Source organism: Hylobates moloch, unplaced genomic scaffold, assembly GCF_009828535.3.
Source record: "Hylobates moloch isolate HMO894 unplaced genomic scaffold, HMol_V3 SCAFFOLD_19, whole genome shotgun sequence".
NCBI lineage: Eukaryota > Metazoa > Chordata > Mammalia > Primates > Hylobatidae > Hylobates > Hylobates moloch.
Genome location: NW_026652294.1, coordinates 79,117,951 through 79,130,710, shown reverse-complemented (window position 1 = coordinate 79,130,710; position 12,760 = coordinate 79,117,951). Strand labels below are relative to the sequence as shown.

The window sequence follows — 12,760 nt, the reverse complement described above, 5'->3', positions numbered from 1 at the left end:
CTGCTCCACTGTCTATATTCTTAACCACCACAGTTCGCCGCCTACCCCCCAGCTCTGGAACCCTGGGCAAGTTACTCAACCTCTCTTGTGCCTCCATTTCCTCATTTATAAAATGAGGATAACGATAGCACTTGCCTCAGATGATAGTGATCGATTAAATGCATTGATATATTTGCTTAGCACTTAGAACAGTCCCTGACACATAGCAAGTATTTTATTATTTTTTATACAAAGGTCATTTCAACTTTTAAGAAAAAATTTTTTACTTGGATGGCAAGTTACAGAAGCCACAAAGAACTCTGTCTTGGCTACAGTGAGCAATCGGACACAATTTTTTACCAAATAAGTGGCACTCAAGGCTTGCCTTCAGCCCTGATTCTCTAACAGCCATGAAAAATGTGGGCAAAACTGCTAATGAGAGACCTACATTGAGATCAGATTCCCTATACTTTGTCACGGCTGATAAGATAAAGCCCTGAAAAAAGTGGCCTAGGCCATAAGCCTCTGCTCCCTTCTCTTATCCTCAATGCCTCAGCCAATCATTCAAACCACACTTTCAGCAGAACCCTTAACTGCTTCACACACTGGGCTTTACCTAGTACCCACTTAACCAATTCCCAAACCTAGTCAGTCCAACCCACTTCCTTGTGCCTGCCATCCAACTGCAACCTGGCATTCAACATAGCCTAACAAGTCTTCTACTTGCCCTTAACTTACTCCTTTAGATTCTCAGAGGCAACATTAAACCTTTACTGCACTCAAGCTTCCAAATGATCTCCTGTCCCTATCCTCATGTATCCTAGATTCCTCAATAATTGGAAAATAGGCACAATCAGAAACAAATTCTACTTTTCATATACCTACCTCCATACTCCTAAACCCCTGCAACAACAAATCAACATTTACGGATGTCTTTGCCTAGCCTTTTCACTCTCCTTCCTGTTTCAGAAGAAAAATGTTTCCAGACCTCTTTTCCAAGGCCAACTCTTTCTTCTGTTCTCTGGTGCTACTCAAGAAATTATCATCATCTTCTTGGTTCAGTTGTCTGGCAACCAATCCCCTGACTCCCACCTCTGTTAGATCTTCAAAATTGTTCTACTAATCTATAAACAGACCCTGAAAAAAAATGTTCTCAGACCTGTTTTCCTCATTTAAGTCTTGATTCCTTCCCCAGTTTTATTGCCAAATAAACTGGTCTCTTGCTACAGGTATGTAACTGGTTGAACTAATAAATGGGAATCACTGGAAGGCAATCTGATACAAGTTATTCTTGATTACGATCAATCTTTTCAGTATGCTTAAGGGTCCCAACATCCAGCAGCCTTGGAGTTAATGATCCTTAATTATTTCTCCCATTTATACTGTGTTTTTAACAAACATAATAAAGGAAAATATACCAGAGGTTTATTATATATGACAAACCGTACTTTAAATAAATGTTGCTATTGACTTTAGGACTTCTTGCACAAAGTTTATAGATTAGCAATACTAATACCTTAAAAATGCTTTTTGAAGGATAATTCTTACATGAGCTAAGTAAGTCCTTACAGTCTACAGAATAATGATGGAAGTTATGAACAATACTATGATAATGTAAATTGTCCATATACCCTTAGAACCTTATCTGATTTAAAAACTTCCCATCTATGTAGAAGAATAAGCTTACAGAAATAATGTTTCCATACCTTCGGGGAAAAGGATCTAAAATAGGAGAGAACATGATGTATTTAAGGAAGAGAAAGGCAAGCCAGGGAGGGCAAAGCACAGAAAACGAGCGGGGCGGAGGGAAGGACCAAATTCCTCAGGGCCTCCTAGCCCAGAATTAATACATTTTGGCATACTCATGAGAACAGGAAGCAAATGAAAAGCTTTCAGCTGGGAGATGGAAGGATCGGGTCCGCAATTTTAAAAGAATGACTCTAGTTGCTGTATGGAGAATGAATGGATAGCCAATCAGAGTGAGTATGACGAGCACAAGTGGGAGTTAGGAAGTTGCTTCAGAAGCCTAAGAGGGAAATGCTGGTAGCCTGGATCAGAGTGGCAATGGAGGTAGAAATAAGGAGATAGATTCTAGCTGATAAAAATCAGTAAGACCTGAGGAATGATTAGATATGGGGGAAAGAAAAGAAGAGAGGTGTTAATGACATGTTGGTTTTCTGCATTTATATACATATATACATGGAAATGCCAGTAACACATCTTGTACAATATATACCAAGTTGTTAACAGAAGTTACCTGTGGAAAGCGAAGATGAATTTTACATAGTTAAAAGCAGACTTTTAAAACCACACAGATATGTACATTGTTTAAATATTTTATAACCAGCAGGTATACATTGCCTTCATACTTAAACTCACGTGCAATTTGCCTCCCTGAGAAGGATGGGAATGGCATTTTAGGAAGAAGGAACAATCTATCCCAAAGCACAGACACATGAAAGTACATGACGTATTTAAAGAACATCAAGTGGTCTAATGTTTGCAGAATAAGAAGGAAAGATGTATAGTGCAACAGAGATGAGGAGAGGATTGAAGCTATTTCAGAATACGGCCAGATCATAAAGGACCTTCTATCTGAGGCTAAAGAAATCATTCCTTAAAGAGTAGGAAATGGGGAAGCAAATGAAGTTTGCAAGCAAGAGGGCGAAAAATATCAAGTTTAAATTTTAGATTATTCAAGAGGCAGTATAAAGACTGAACCAAAAGGAGACAGAAGACAGGCTGGGAGATCACTTAGGCAAGAACTTAAGGCAAAATCAGGGGCAACAGATAGAGAAGGGAAGAAATTTGAGATTCGTTTCAGAAGTTGACAGCACTTGCTGATTAAGCTAATCCAACAGAGAAAAGGAAAAGTCAAAGATGCTTCCACGGTTTCTAGTTTAGGAAATCAGTGATGACATCAATTGAGCTCACGCAAGAACAGGTGAAGTGAGATTAACAATTCCTGCGCTGAAGATAATGAAGTTCAAATACCTCTGGAGGCTGGGCAAGTTACCCAACAAGAAGTCAGGCTACTTAAGTTTGAATCTGAACAAGGTCGAGAATGGGAGCACATGAACACTATTACTCAGAAGAGAGAATTTTAAACCTGTGGACACAGTCTTACCCTCGATGCAATTTCACTCCATCTTGAGGCAACTGTCAAGAGTTGACCATTTCCATTTATTCTCATAGTTGTAAAAATTCCACAAAATTGTTAAAGTCTCTGTAAGCGATAACTTTAAAAAGTCAGAGCTTTTGTCTTGTTCTGAGTCATTTTTCCCCTTTCCTCTTTGTATGCCGTTCTTTCTGTCAAACTATCTAGTTAAGGAAGATATATGAGGTATAAGGAAGCATAATATAAAAAAATTTTGCTATTCTTATTATTTTGTCTTAATTGTAAAGGCAAAGAAAAGAACATTCGACTATTCTACGTTAGCAAAACCTAAGTTAAATAATGATTTACCTATGCGACTCTCCACGAATTTTCTCTTGCAAATCATCACCCCTTAATTAACTGACATCCCCAAGGCAGTCAACTCAAGCTGTAGCTTTAACCACAGAGGTTAAACAATTCACAGTCCTGTTGTTGCTGTCAGAAACCCAAGTTACACTGTACCTTTGTCTAATGAATGGGGCCCTAGTTTGGTGGGAGATGGAGAGGAAGGGACCTGTTGGCAAGGAAACAGCTGCTTCCTTCCTGAACAAGGGAAAACCAGTAAGGTGACAGATGGGCAGAGCAGAAAAGTAGCCAAAGATTGCTCTGGCTCCTGGTTGGCAATAATTTCTGGAAATGAGGCACAACTGAATATTTTAAAGTATATAAACAATTGAGAGAGTATTGTTTACCTGGGTGCGCCAAAGTTCAACAAGCCTTCCAACACGTTTTCCACATTTGAAAAACTTTTAAACTTGCAGTAGTACAAAGAACTTAGCCTTAGCCTATGTACAGTGGGCAAAGACTGCAAGGCACTGTCTCATTTCACTTTAAGATTACACCCAAGCAAATGCACTTTCTGGTTAAAAAAAAAAAAGGGAAAATTTTAATTTTCTCTATAGTAGTTATAGTTGTATGACTGACTGGAATTACTATTAAAATCTCATTAAAAATGTTTTTCTTAAAAGTTTACTTTTATATACTTAATTTGAAAAGATTTGTTGCAAACTTTTATAATTTGTTCTTTAATCATTTCCCCTCCCATCCACTTCAGTACCCAGAAAACTAAATATCCAAGAATTCCTGGGTAAAACAGACAACCACTAGATTGATATAACTAACGTATTTTTTTTTAAGCTGTATAGCTCTTCATCAAATGGAAATCGGCAACCACTGAAAATAACATTAAAAATTAGTGTGGGCATGAAGTATGGAATTTTAAACATCAGTTTACTATGCTGATTAAGTCAACATTTATATTTTCATCAGAACTTAATAATCCCATAAATAAATAGAGCTCTCAATTATTTAAAAAAATCAAGGGATAACATATGTATTTAGACATATTAGCAGCGTAAAGATGTATGCTTCAACACACGTATCGGGGAAACGTCTGAAAATATTACTACACTGAATTCAAGGGTATCCAAAGGAACCTGACATAGAAGTTCTCTAGAATAACATCATTTCAGGAAATTTCAAAAAAGAAAAGGGGTCAAATAGGAAATAGCCTCAAATTAACTGACAAAGTTCAGTGTTTGCCCCAACTTGATTATTCTCTCTCTCCACTGCAAAAAGAAAGTCTCAGGATGAGTGAATCACTTAGACGAAAGTTCATCTAGTGGAATAAATGGAGAAGCCGCTTGGGCAGGTGACACAGGAGAGTCGGTGGTAGTGCTGACTTTCGCTGGTGAGTTACAAGAAGATCCGGCACTGCTGCTGTTTCCATCAAGGGTATCCGAAGATACACACACACCAGGATCTGACAGCTGTGCAACGTCAGACGAAAGCATGTTGGTGATGCCCTGGAAAAATCTCTTTGGCTGATATTCAGTTTCCATTTCACATTTTCTTTTCAATGGTCCAAGAACACTTGGTCTAATGCAATTGATGGGGCTCTGGCTTCTCCGGGTGGTAAATCGGGTCGTTGGGCTGGGAATGGGGCTTGGAGGCAATCCGTTGCTACTTACAAAACTTTGCAAGGATGGCGAAAAACACTGCTTCCCAATTCCCCGAGTGGGTGACGGTGCTGGTGACACCGGAATGAAATCGATGCGCTTGGGAGAGGCGGATTTCTCCACGTCGTTGTCACTCAGGCTGAAACTTTCCTCCCAGGAGTGGCTTATCTGCATTGCGGTCTGCACCTCCCGCTCGTGGACCGTCTCTCGGTTGATCAAGTCCATGCCCTCTTCTTGTTTGATCTGGTGCAAGCGGCTGCTGTGCATGCGGACAGGGGAGGCCGGTAGCAGCAGGCCGTGGCGGCTCGGGAACGTTGTGCTGTTCCGCCTGGCGCTCGGCGCCTCGGCCTGGAACACCGGCGAAGTGTCACTGAGGCCGTGGATCAGGGGGGCGCTGTTAGACCTCCTGAGGCCCCCGCCGCCGCCGCTGCCACCGCCCTCCGCCGGGCTCCCGCCCGTACCCGGAGGCAGCTCCAGGTCTAGCTCCATCTTCTCCTGAGCCATGTCGGGGGCAGGGAGGCGGGGGAGGTGCTCAGTCAGGGACCTAGGATTCCCATTCCCCGCAGTCCAGGGCCGCCGCCGCTGCCGCCGCCACCGAGAATCTGTCAGCGGGCTGGCCCCTCTGCGCATGCGTACCCCTTCGCGCAGGCGCTCGCGACGTCCGTCCTCGCGGCGCCTGCTTAATGCGTAATATGTGCGCGGCCGTGGGAGGGGAGGGGCGAGGAGTGGTCGGGCCGCTAGTCGGAATATTCCTTCGGCAAATAGCTATTGAGCGCAAGCTCGCATTGACGCACGCCAGTAAGATTGTCATATTCTGGAGTGCATACTTATAAAACAACGCGCTGAAAGAGAGGCCCATGGTGATGTGGGGCTGTATGACGTGGAGTGGCGCTTGGCCTAATCAGGGAGGGCTTCCTCGAGGAGGGAACAATCTCCTGAAATCTGAAGAAGTGGGCGAAATGGGTGCGATGTAGAACTTTGCAGGAAGCGGGAAGCAAGGGCTACCCAGCCAGGTGGCAGGCGGGAGCCAGGAGGGGAGGAGAAAGTGTGGCCTGCAGTGGAGAGTGAGGGCTGGCGTGACGTGAGGTGGTGGATCAGACCACATTCTGGTCTTTATCTTGAGAACAATGAAAACTTAAAGGGCTTTCGAGCATGGGTATAACAGCAACTGAAAAGCTCACTGGCTTGCAGTCTGGAGAACAGATATTGGGAGATTAAAACCTTACAGAAAAAAGGCCAGAGGGGATGGTAATTTGCACTAAGGTGACAGTGTGGCAGTGGAGATGCAGAGAAAAGTAGACCTGAGAACTATTTAAATAGGGGAAAAAGCCAAAACAGAGGATGGTATTGCCATTGATTTAGAGTCATAGTTCCAGCACAAGCATATGTGTGAAGTATGAAGGATTAAAGGAAAACCAGTAGGTCCTCACATTTTAAAAATGAAACCACAATTCTTGGCTCATGGAATTAATATAAAACCTTGATATCTGACTAAAAGTGAGTTTATATTTATTTGTTCATTTATTCAGTCAGTCAAGATTTTTTTTTTCAGCATACTTACTATGTGCCAAACACTGCTAGGAAATGGGCCCTAGTATGAACTTTTAATTCTTACTGAGGAGAAAATAGAGAAATAAACGCAGGCTATTTTCAGATAGTGGTAAGCCTTAGGAAAAGTAAGACAGTGTGATGGAGCACTACTGATAGAAGTCAGGGGACAATTAGAGCTGAGATCTAAATGACAAGAGCAGTTAAGTCACGTGGACATCTGAGGAATGAGTATTCCAAGCAGAGAGAATAGCAAGTGCTAAGGCCGGAGGCAGCCATGAGTTTGATGAGTTAGCAGAAAAAGAAAAAAGGGCAGTGCCGTTGAAGCATAAGAGCGGGAGTGTTAGGAGAGGGTAAGAGTTGAATCTCATTCTGAGTATGATGAAATGCCACTGGAGGGTTTTAAGCAGGGGACTGACATTATCTGGTTTATGTTTTAAGTATCACTTAGGCTCTGTGGAAAACAGGCTGAAAGAGGACCAGAGTGGAGGCGGAAGGATGAATTCAGGAACTATGGCAACAGTACAGATAAGATTCTTGAACTAGGGTTTTAGCAGTGTCAATGGGGAGAAGCAGAGAGCCTGAGGATATGTGTTGAGTTAGAACCAATAGGATTTGCAGATAGATTAAATTTAGATTGTGAAAGAAATAGATTATTCGAAGGGGACTCATAGCTTGTTTTATTTAAACTGGTGAGATGGTAGTATTATTTACTGAGAGAGGAAAAGAGCACAGAGTTGTAGAAATTAAGAGATCTGAAGCAGAAGAACAGAAGGTGGAAAGAACCAACATTTTCTAAGTGCCTACTCCCTGCTAGGCACTTTAAACACTCCATAATCCCATTTAATCCTCACTGCATAGATATTGTTGTACTCATTTTATGAAGGAACGATTGAGGTTCAAAAATTGCAAAAGGCACTACAGCCAGTACATGGAAGAACAAATATCAGAACCAATTTGAATCAAGGACTCATTTCGAAAACCTGTATTGTTTTTTCTGAATTTCACATGGATTAAAGAGAGAGAATTTCACATGAATTAGAGAAGGATGGCTAATTCTGAGATGAAAGAAAGGTCTAAAACCAAAGTTGGGAAAGACAGAAGAAGGAGATGGATTTGGGAGACAAGGCAACAACAGAACCTAACAGCATGCTGTGCAGAGGATGAACAGGAGACACAAAAGACTGAAGTTCTACTCTAAGTGGCTGAAAGAATGCTACAAATTACTCAATAAAAACAGGAGAGAGGAGGAAATGTCTATAAAAAAATTAATATTAGGTAAGTAGAAAAAACATTAAATATAGAACTCAATTTATAATACCCACAGCATATTACTGTTAACTTGCATGTTACTAAATTATTACCAATGTGGCTCAGATGTGCCAGATATTGTTCGTCCATGTCTGGATAAGCATAATAATTACCTTTACTAATAAAACACAAGGATGGTGATGAGCCTACAAAATAAAACATCTATGCTATTTGGTTCTTGCCTGAACACACCTATTAGAGATCTTAGCTGGTTTCCCAGTTTCCTTGTAGAGCTGGGGACAGAGAATTGACTGAGTCGAGTACGACTGAGTGCCTTCAGGTCCTGGCACAAATATTAATACTGACTGAGAGGCTTTCATAACTGTTCCTTATAAAAAGCAATTGCAGTTCTCAACACCAAGTCTACATTCGCATGCCCCTTACTCTGTTTTTATTTTCCTCCGGAGTACCACATGACATATATGTATACATTTTCTTGCCTCTTTCTCTCCTGAGAAAGTAAGTTCTACAAGGGAAAGACCTTTGTTTTGTTCTCTGTTATATGCTTAATATCTAGAACAGGGCCTGGCACATTGTACTCAGTAAGTACTTGTTGAATCATTGTGTGAATGCATGATAATGAATGAAAGGATGGACTAATATAGCTTTGTCTAAAAGGGAAGAGAACTCTATTATTTGAAAATCCAGTCTAACAGGCTTTTCTACACTGATTCTAAGAGCTCCATACCTTGATATATTTTTTAAAGATCAGGAATATTATTATTGTTTAGTGTGCCCTCCAGCCCATGCAGGTGTGTTACTGGAACTACCCATTATGTGAACTAAGAAACTGAAGCCCTAGGTTTTCTTTCTTTTTCAACGATATGCTGATAAAAATTTGATAGAATTAAAATGTTCAGCATTGAGGATTCTAGGCAGTGTTTTAGATATTGAGTTACTACTTCCTTTCGAAGGAATCAAGGACAAATGAGAGAAAATGGCAGCCATAAAATGCAATGTAGCCAGCTGCAAATGAATAATGCCAGAGGCAGGATCCAAGGAACCTCCCTGGCTCATTTCCCCTTTCCGGTTTCACTCCATGAATTAAATACCACACTTAGTCAAGATTCATTCTCACTCTGAAGCCACAAAACCAGACATCTATTCCATAGTTAAACTTTATTGTGATTAATATTAGATTCTTAAAACAAAAAATATTACTTATTTTTAGGTTAAAAATAGTTTAGGGCCAGGCGTGGTGGCTCACGCCTGTAATCCCAGCACTTTGGGTGGCTGAGGTGGAAGCATTGTTGAGCCCGGGAGTTCATGACCATCCTGGGCAAGAGAGAGAGACCTCATCTTATGAAATTAAAATAAATAAATAGCTTAAAAATGAGCATAACAATATCTAGAATTGGGACAGAGTCCCAATCTAATATCTAATTTATAAGATCTCAATGAGGAATAAGTGGGACTAGAATGTTTAAAGTGACTAGCAGGGAGTAGGCACTTAGAACAATATTATTATTAGATAGTTTTCTTTTAATTTCTAAGGGCAATTTTTCACTATTAAATTTCCAAATATATGACAAGGCAAATTTCCACCTCTGAATCCAAATCGAATGAATGTAAACTATGAAAATGTGTGTATGTATATAATCTAAGATGGGCTGGCAAATACCTCAATGTTCCACATTAATTAGCATCAACAACCTACAGTAAAAATATTGCAGAAAAAACTGCACTCTAAAACCATAGGAACTTAGGGTTAACTGTTACAACCACTTAGGAAAAATATTTTGCTGTACCTATTAAAAGAAAATATATTTATAGCCCACGACTAAGGAATCCTGCCCCTGACAATATAACCAAGAGAAATGAGGGCATACGTCTACTAAAAGACATGCACAAGAATGTTTCTTGCATTATTATTATGTGTAATAGCTCCAGACTCAAACAACCATAAACAGTTTAATTAAACAATGGAAGTCTTTACCCAACAACATGGATGAGTTACAATATAATGTTGAATGAAAGAAATTAAGTACAAAAGAATACATACACTACGACTTCGGTGTTATGAAGTCCCAAAACAGCCAAAACCAACCTAGAAGTCAAAATAAGTAGTCCCCTCCTACCCACAGTTTCGGTTAACCTGTGGCCAACGTTGGTCCAAAAATATTAAATGGAAAATTCCAGAAATAAACAATTCATAAATTCTAAATTACATGCTGCTGTGAGTGAGTGGCATGATGAAATCTGGTGCCGTCGCACTCCATCTGACCTGGGAGATGAATCATCCCTACAACCAGTGTATCCATGCTGTCTATGCTCCCTGCCCATTAGTCACTTAGTAGCCATCTCAGTTACCAGATCGACTGCTGTAGCAGTGCTTATGTTTGAGTAACTCTTATTTTACTTAATAGTGGCCCCAAAGCACAAGAGTAGTGATGCTGGCAATTGTAATATGCCAAGTAGAAGCTGTAAAGTGCTTCCTCTAAGTGAAAAGGTGAAAAAAAATATGCTGAGATTGCTAAGATCTGTAGTAAGAACAAATCCTCTATCCATGAAGTTGTGAAGAAGGAAAAAGAAATATGTGCTAGTTTTGCTGTTGCACCTCAAATTGCAGAAGTTACGGTGACAGTGTGTGATAAGTGCTTAGTGAAGATGGAAAGGGCATTACATTTGTGGGTGGAAGACATTAACAGAAAGCATTCCAATTGATGGCAATGTGTTGCATCAGAAAGCAGTGAGCCTATATGAAGATTTCAGCAAGAGATCCCCTCAAATGAGTGACACCAAGCCACTTACTGCAAATAAGTGATGATTACACCGATTTGGGAATAGGTTTGGATTGACAAATACAAAATTTACTAGAGGTTTTGTCTGCCAGTGAAGAAGCTGCTGCCACATTTCTAGCAGAGTTGAAGAAGTTGATCAAGGAAAAAAGATACTATCCAAGTGAGACTTCAATTGCAATGAAACTGGCCTCTTCTGGAAGATGTCCAGTAGAATCTACATTGATAAAAGTACAAAAGAGGCTCCAGACATAAAACATGGAAGGATGAATTAGCTCTAGTACTATGTAGCAATACACATGAAGGATTTGGTTTCTGCAGTTTCAGGCATCCACTGGGGGTCTTGGAACGTTTCCCCTTGGATGAGGAGGACTATTATAGTGGTTACCCTTAGGACTGACTGAAAGGGGCTACAAGAAAATGTTCTATATCCTGATCTGTGTGCTAGTTTACATGGGTGTACACATACGGAAAACATTATCAAACTATTTAAAATGTATACATGTTTCTATGTAAAGTTAGATCTTAAAATGTTGATATGGACAAAAACAGCATGGAATGTAAATGGAGAAGGACAGAATAGGGTAAGAATGTATGTACTTCATTTGGAAGGAAGATATCTTATTCAAACACTAACCAGAAATCTAAACTGGAATGCTGAGCTTCCAAATCTCTCTGACAACCAACAGTATCAGTGGAAGAGAGCTAGCTTGACAGTAGAGAGAAAAGAGACACACACCCCTAAAGTTGCATTTCACTGGGGCCCTAAACACCAGTAGACTCCAGCAACCTCACATAAACTCTGAGGACTTGTCTGAAGCCAGTTACAGATCACCAAGAATAGAACCATCAGCTTTTCTTGGCCCTGTTCCCACAGTACCCTTAAAGTTAGTTACTTCTAAGAAAGCAATAAGGAGGAAATGAAGCCCATTTTATTGCCTTTTATTTTCTCAACTGCAAGCTTTGTGTATTTTGTTCAAGCAAAGTCGGCTCTGTTGCCTTCTCAGTGGTATCCTCCTAGAATAATTCATGAAATGGAACAGAATTAAAGTAGCATCATAGGAACTCAGTGTGGGCTGTTAGAACATATGTGAAGAATAAGAATTGTATTTAAGGACACAGTTCTGGCCACCAAGAACTTACTTGGTTATTCTGATGAAAGAAAATAATAGATGATCTCAGAAACTTACCAACCATTCAATTTGCAAATAATTATCGAGGGCCCGTTAAGTACAGACACCCTCTATGTTATCTACCTTAAAATTGCTTAATCTAATCCTTAAAACTTCAGAGCAACAGCAAAGATTAGAAAATCAAGGTAGAAGTGCACAAAGCGGCTACTGAGCCCTCTCAACTTTGATAAAGTGAAAAGGCATCACACCATTGCACGGAGACATATCCTTCTTATGGAGACAGTGAACGGATAGAAACGGGCCTCAAAGACTTGATGGAAGAATCTTACAGGCTAGGCCCTCAGCACAATTCAAGTAAACAAGTAATTGTGGATCGTAGTTACTTTGTTCAGTTTTTTCCATGGGGGACTATAAAGGAAGATATTAAATTAAAATAGCCATCTAACCCCCAGTCTCTAATCCCTTAAGTCTTTTGAATAGAATAGAAAACAGGATGGATATCTCTCCTTGTTCCTCACTATCCATTTTTTGATGCCTTCTCTTTCACATTAAAACCCTCTTAGGCCATAATCCAAGAGTGCAATCGATAGCCCTTTCTTTGGTGAAATGCTTCTCTCTGCCTGTCTGCTATCCTTCCCTTGAAGGATTAATCCATTTGCCAAGGGGGTGGAGGAATTGATGGCTTTGTGGATAATGTATAAAGTTAACTTTAAAACATGCAAAGGCTGCAAATCTAGTTGTATTTATATACTTGGATCTTTCAGCTGGGTGGGTATTTGGGAAACTTAAGAGCTCAGTGTGTTAGTGCACAGCAAGACATAGCAAAGAAAGAACCAAACTTGGAGTCAGATTATCGTACTTCCAGCAGTGGGACTTTGGGCAAGTCTGTCAACCTCTCTAGGCTTCACTTTTGTCACTTATGAAGTGGGGATGCAG

General features: G+C 40.3%; 2 protein-coding genes across 4 annotated transcripts in view; both read right to left on the bottom strand.

The window, feature by feature from the left end:
• The window catches only part of PIP5K1B (phosphatidylinositol-4-phosphate 5-kinase type 1 beta), a 310,679-nt gene that overhangs the window by 230,916 nt on the left and 67,003 nt on the right, over positions 1 to 12,760 (bottom strand). The window contains exon 1 of one of the 3 annotated variants that reach the window (XM_032139976.2): positions 3,107 to 4,340. The exons of the other annotated variants lie outside the window; for them this stretch is intronic. The gene's annotated coding sequence lies outside the window, so the exon portion shown is untranslated. Of the gene's footprint in view, positions 1 to 3,106; positions 4,341 to 12,760 lie in introns of those variants that run through there. 3 annotated transcript variants of the gene reach the window in all.
• PABIR1 (PP2A Aalpha (PPP2R1A) and B55A (PPP2R2A) interacting phosphatase regulator 1) lies at positions 4,454 to 5,723 on the bottom strand. Its single transcript, XM_058431031.1, has one exon. It carries the CDS (start codon positions 5,596 to 5,598, stop codon positions 4,735 to 4,737), a length of 864 nt encoding a protein of 287 aa, XP_058287014.1. The 5' UTR covers positions 5,599 to 5,723; the 3' UTR covers positions 4,454 to 4,734.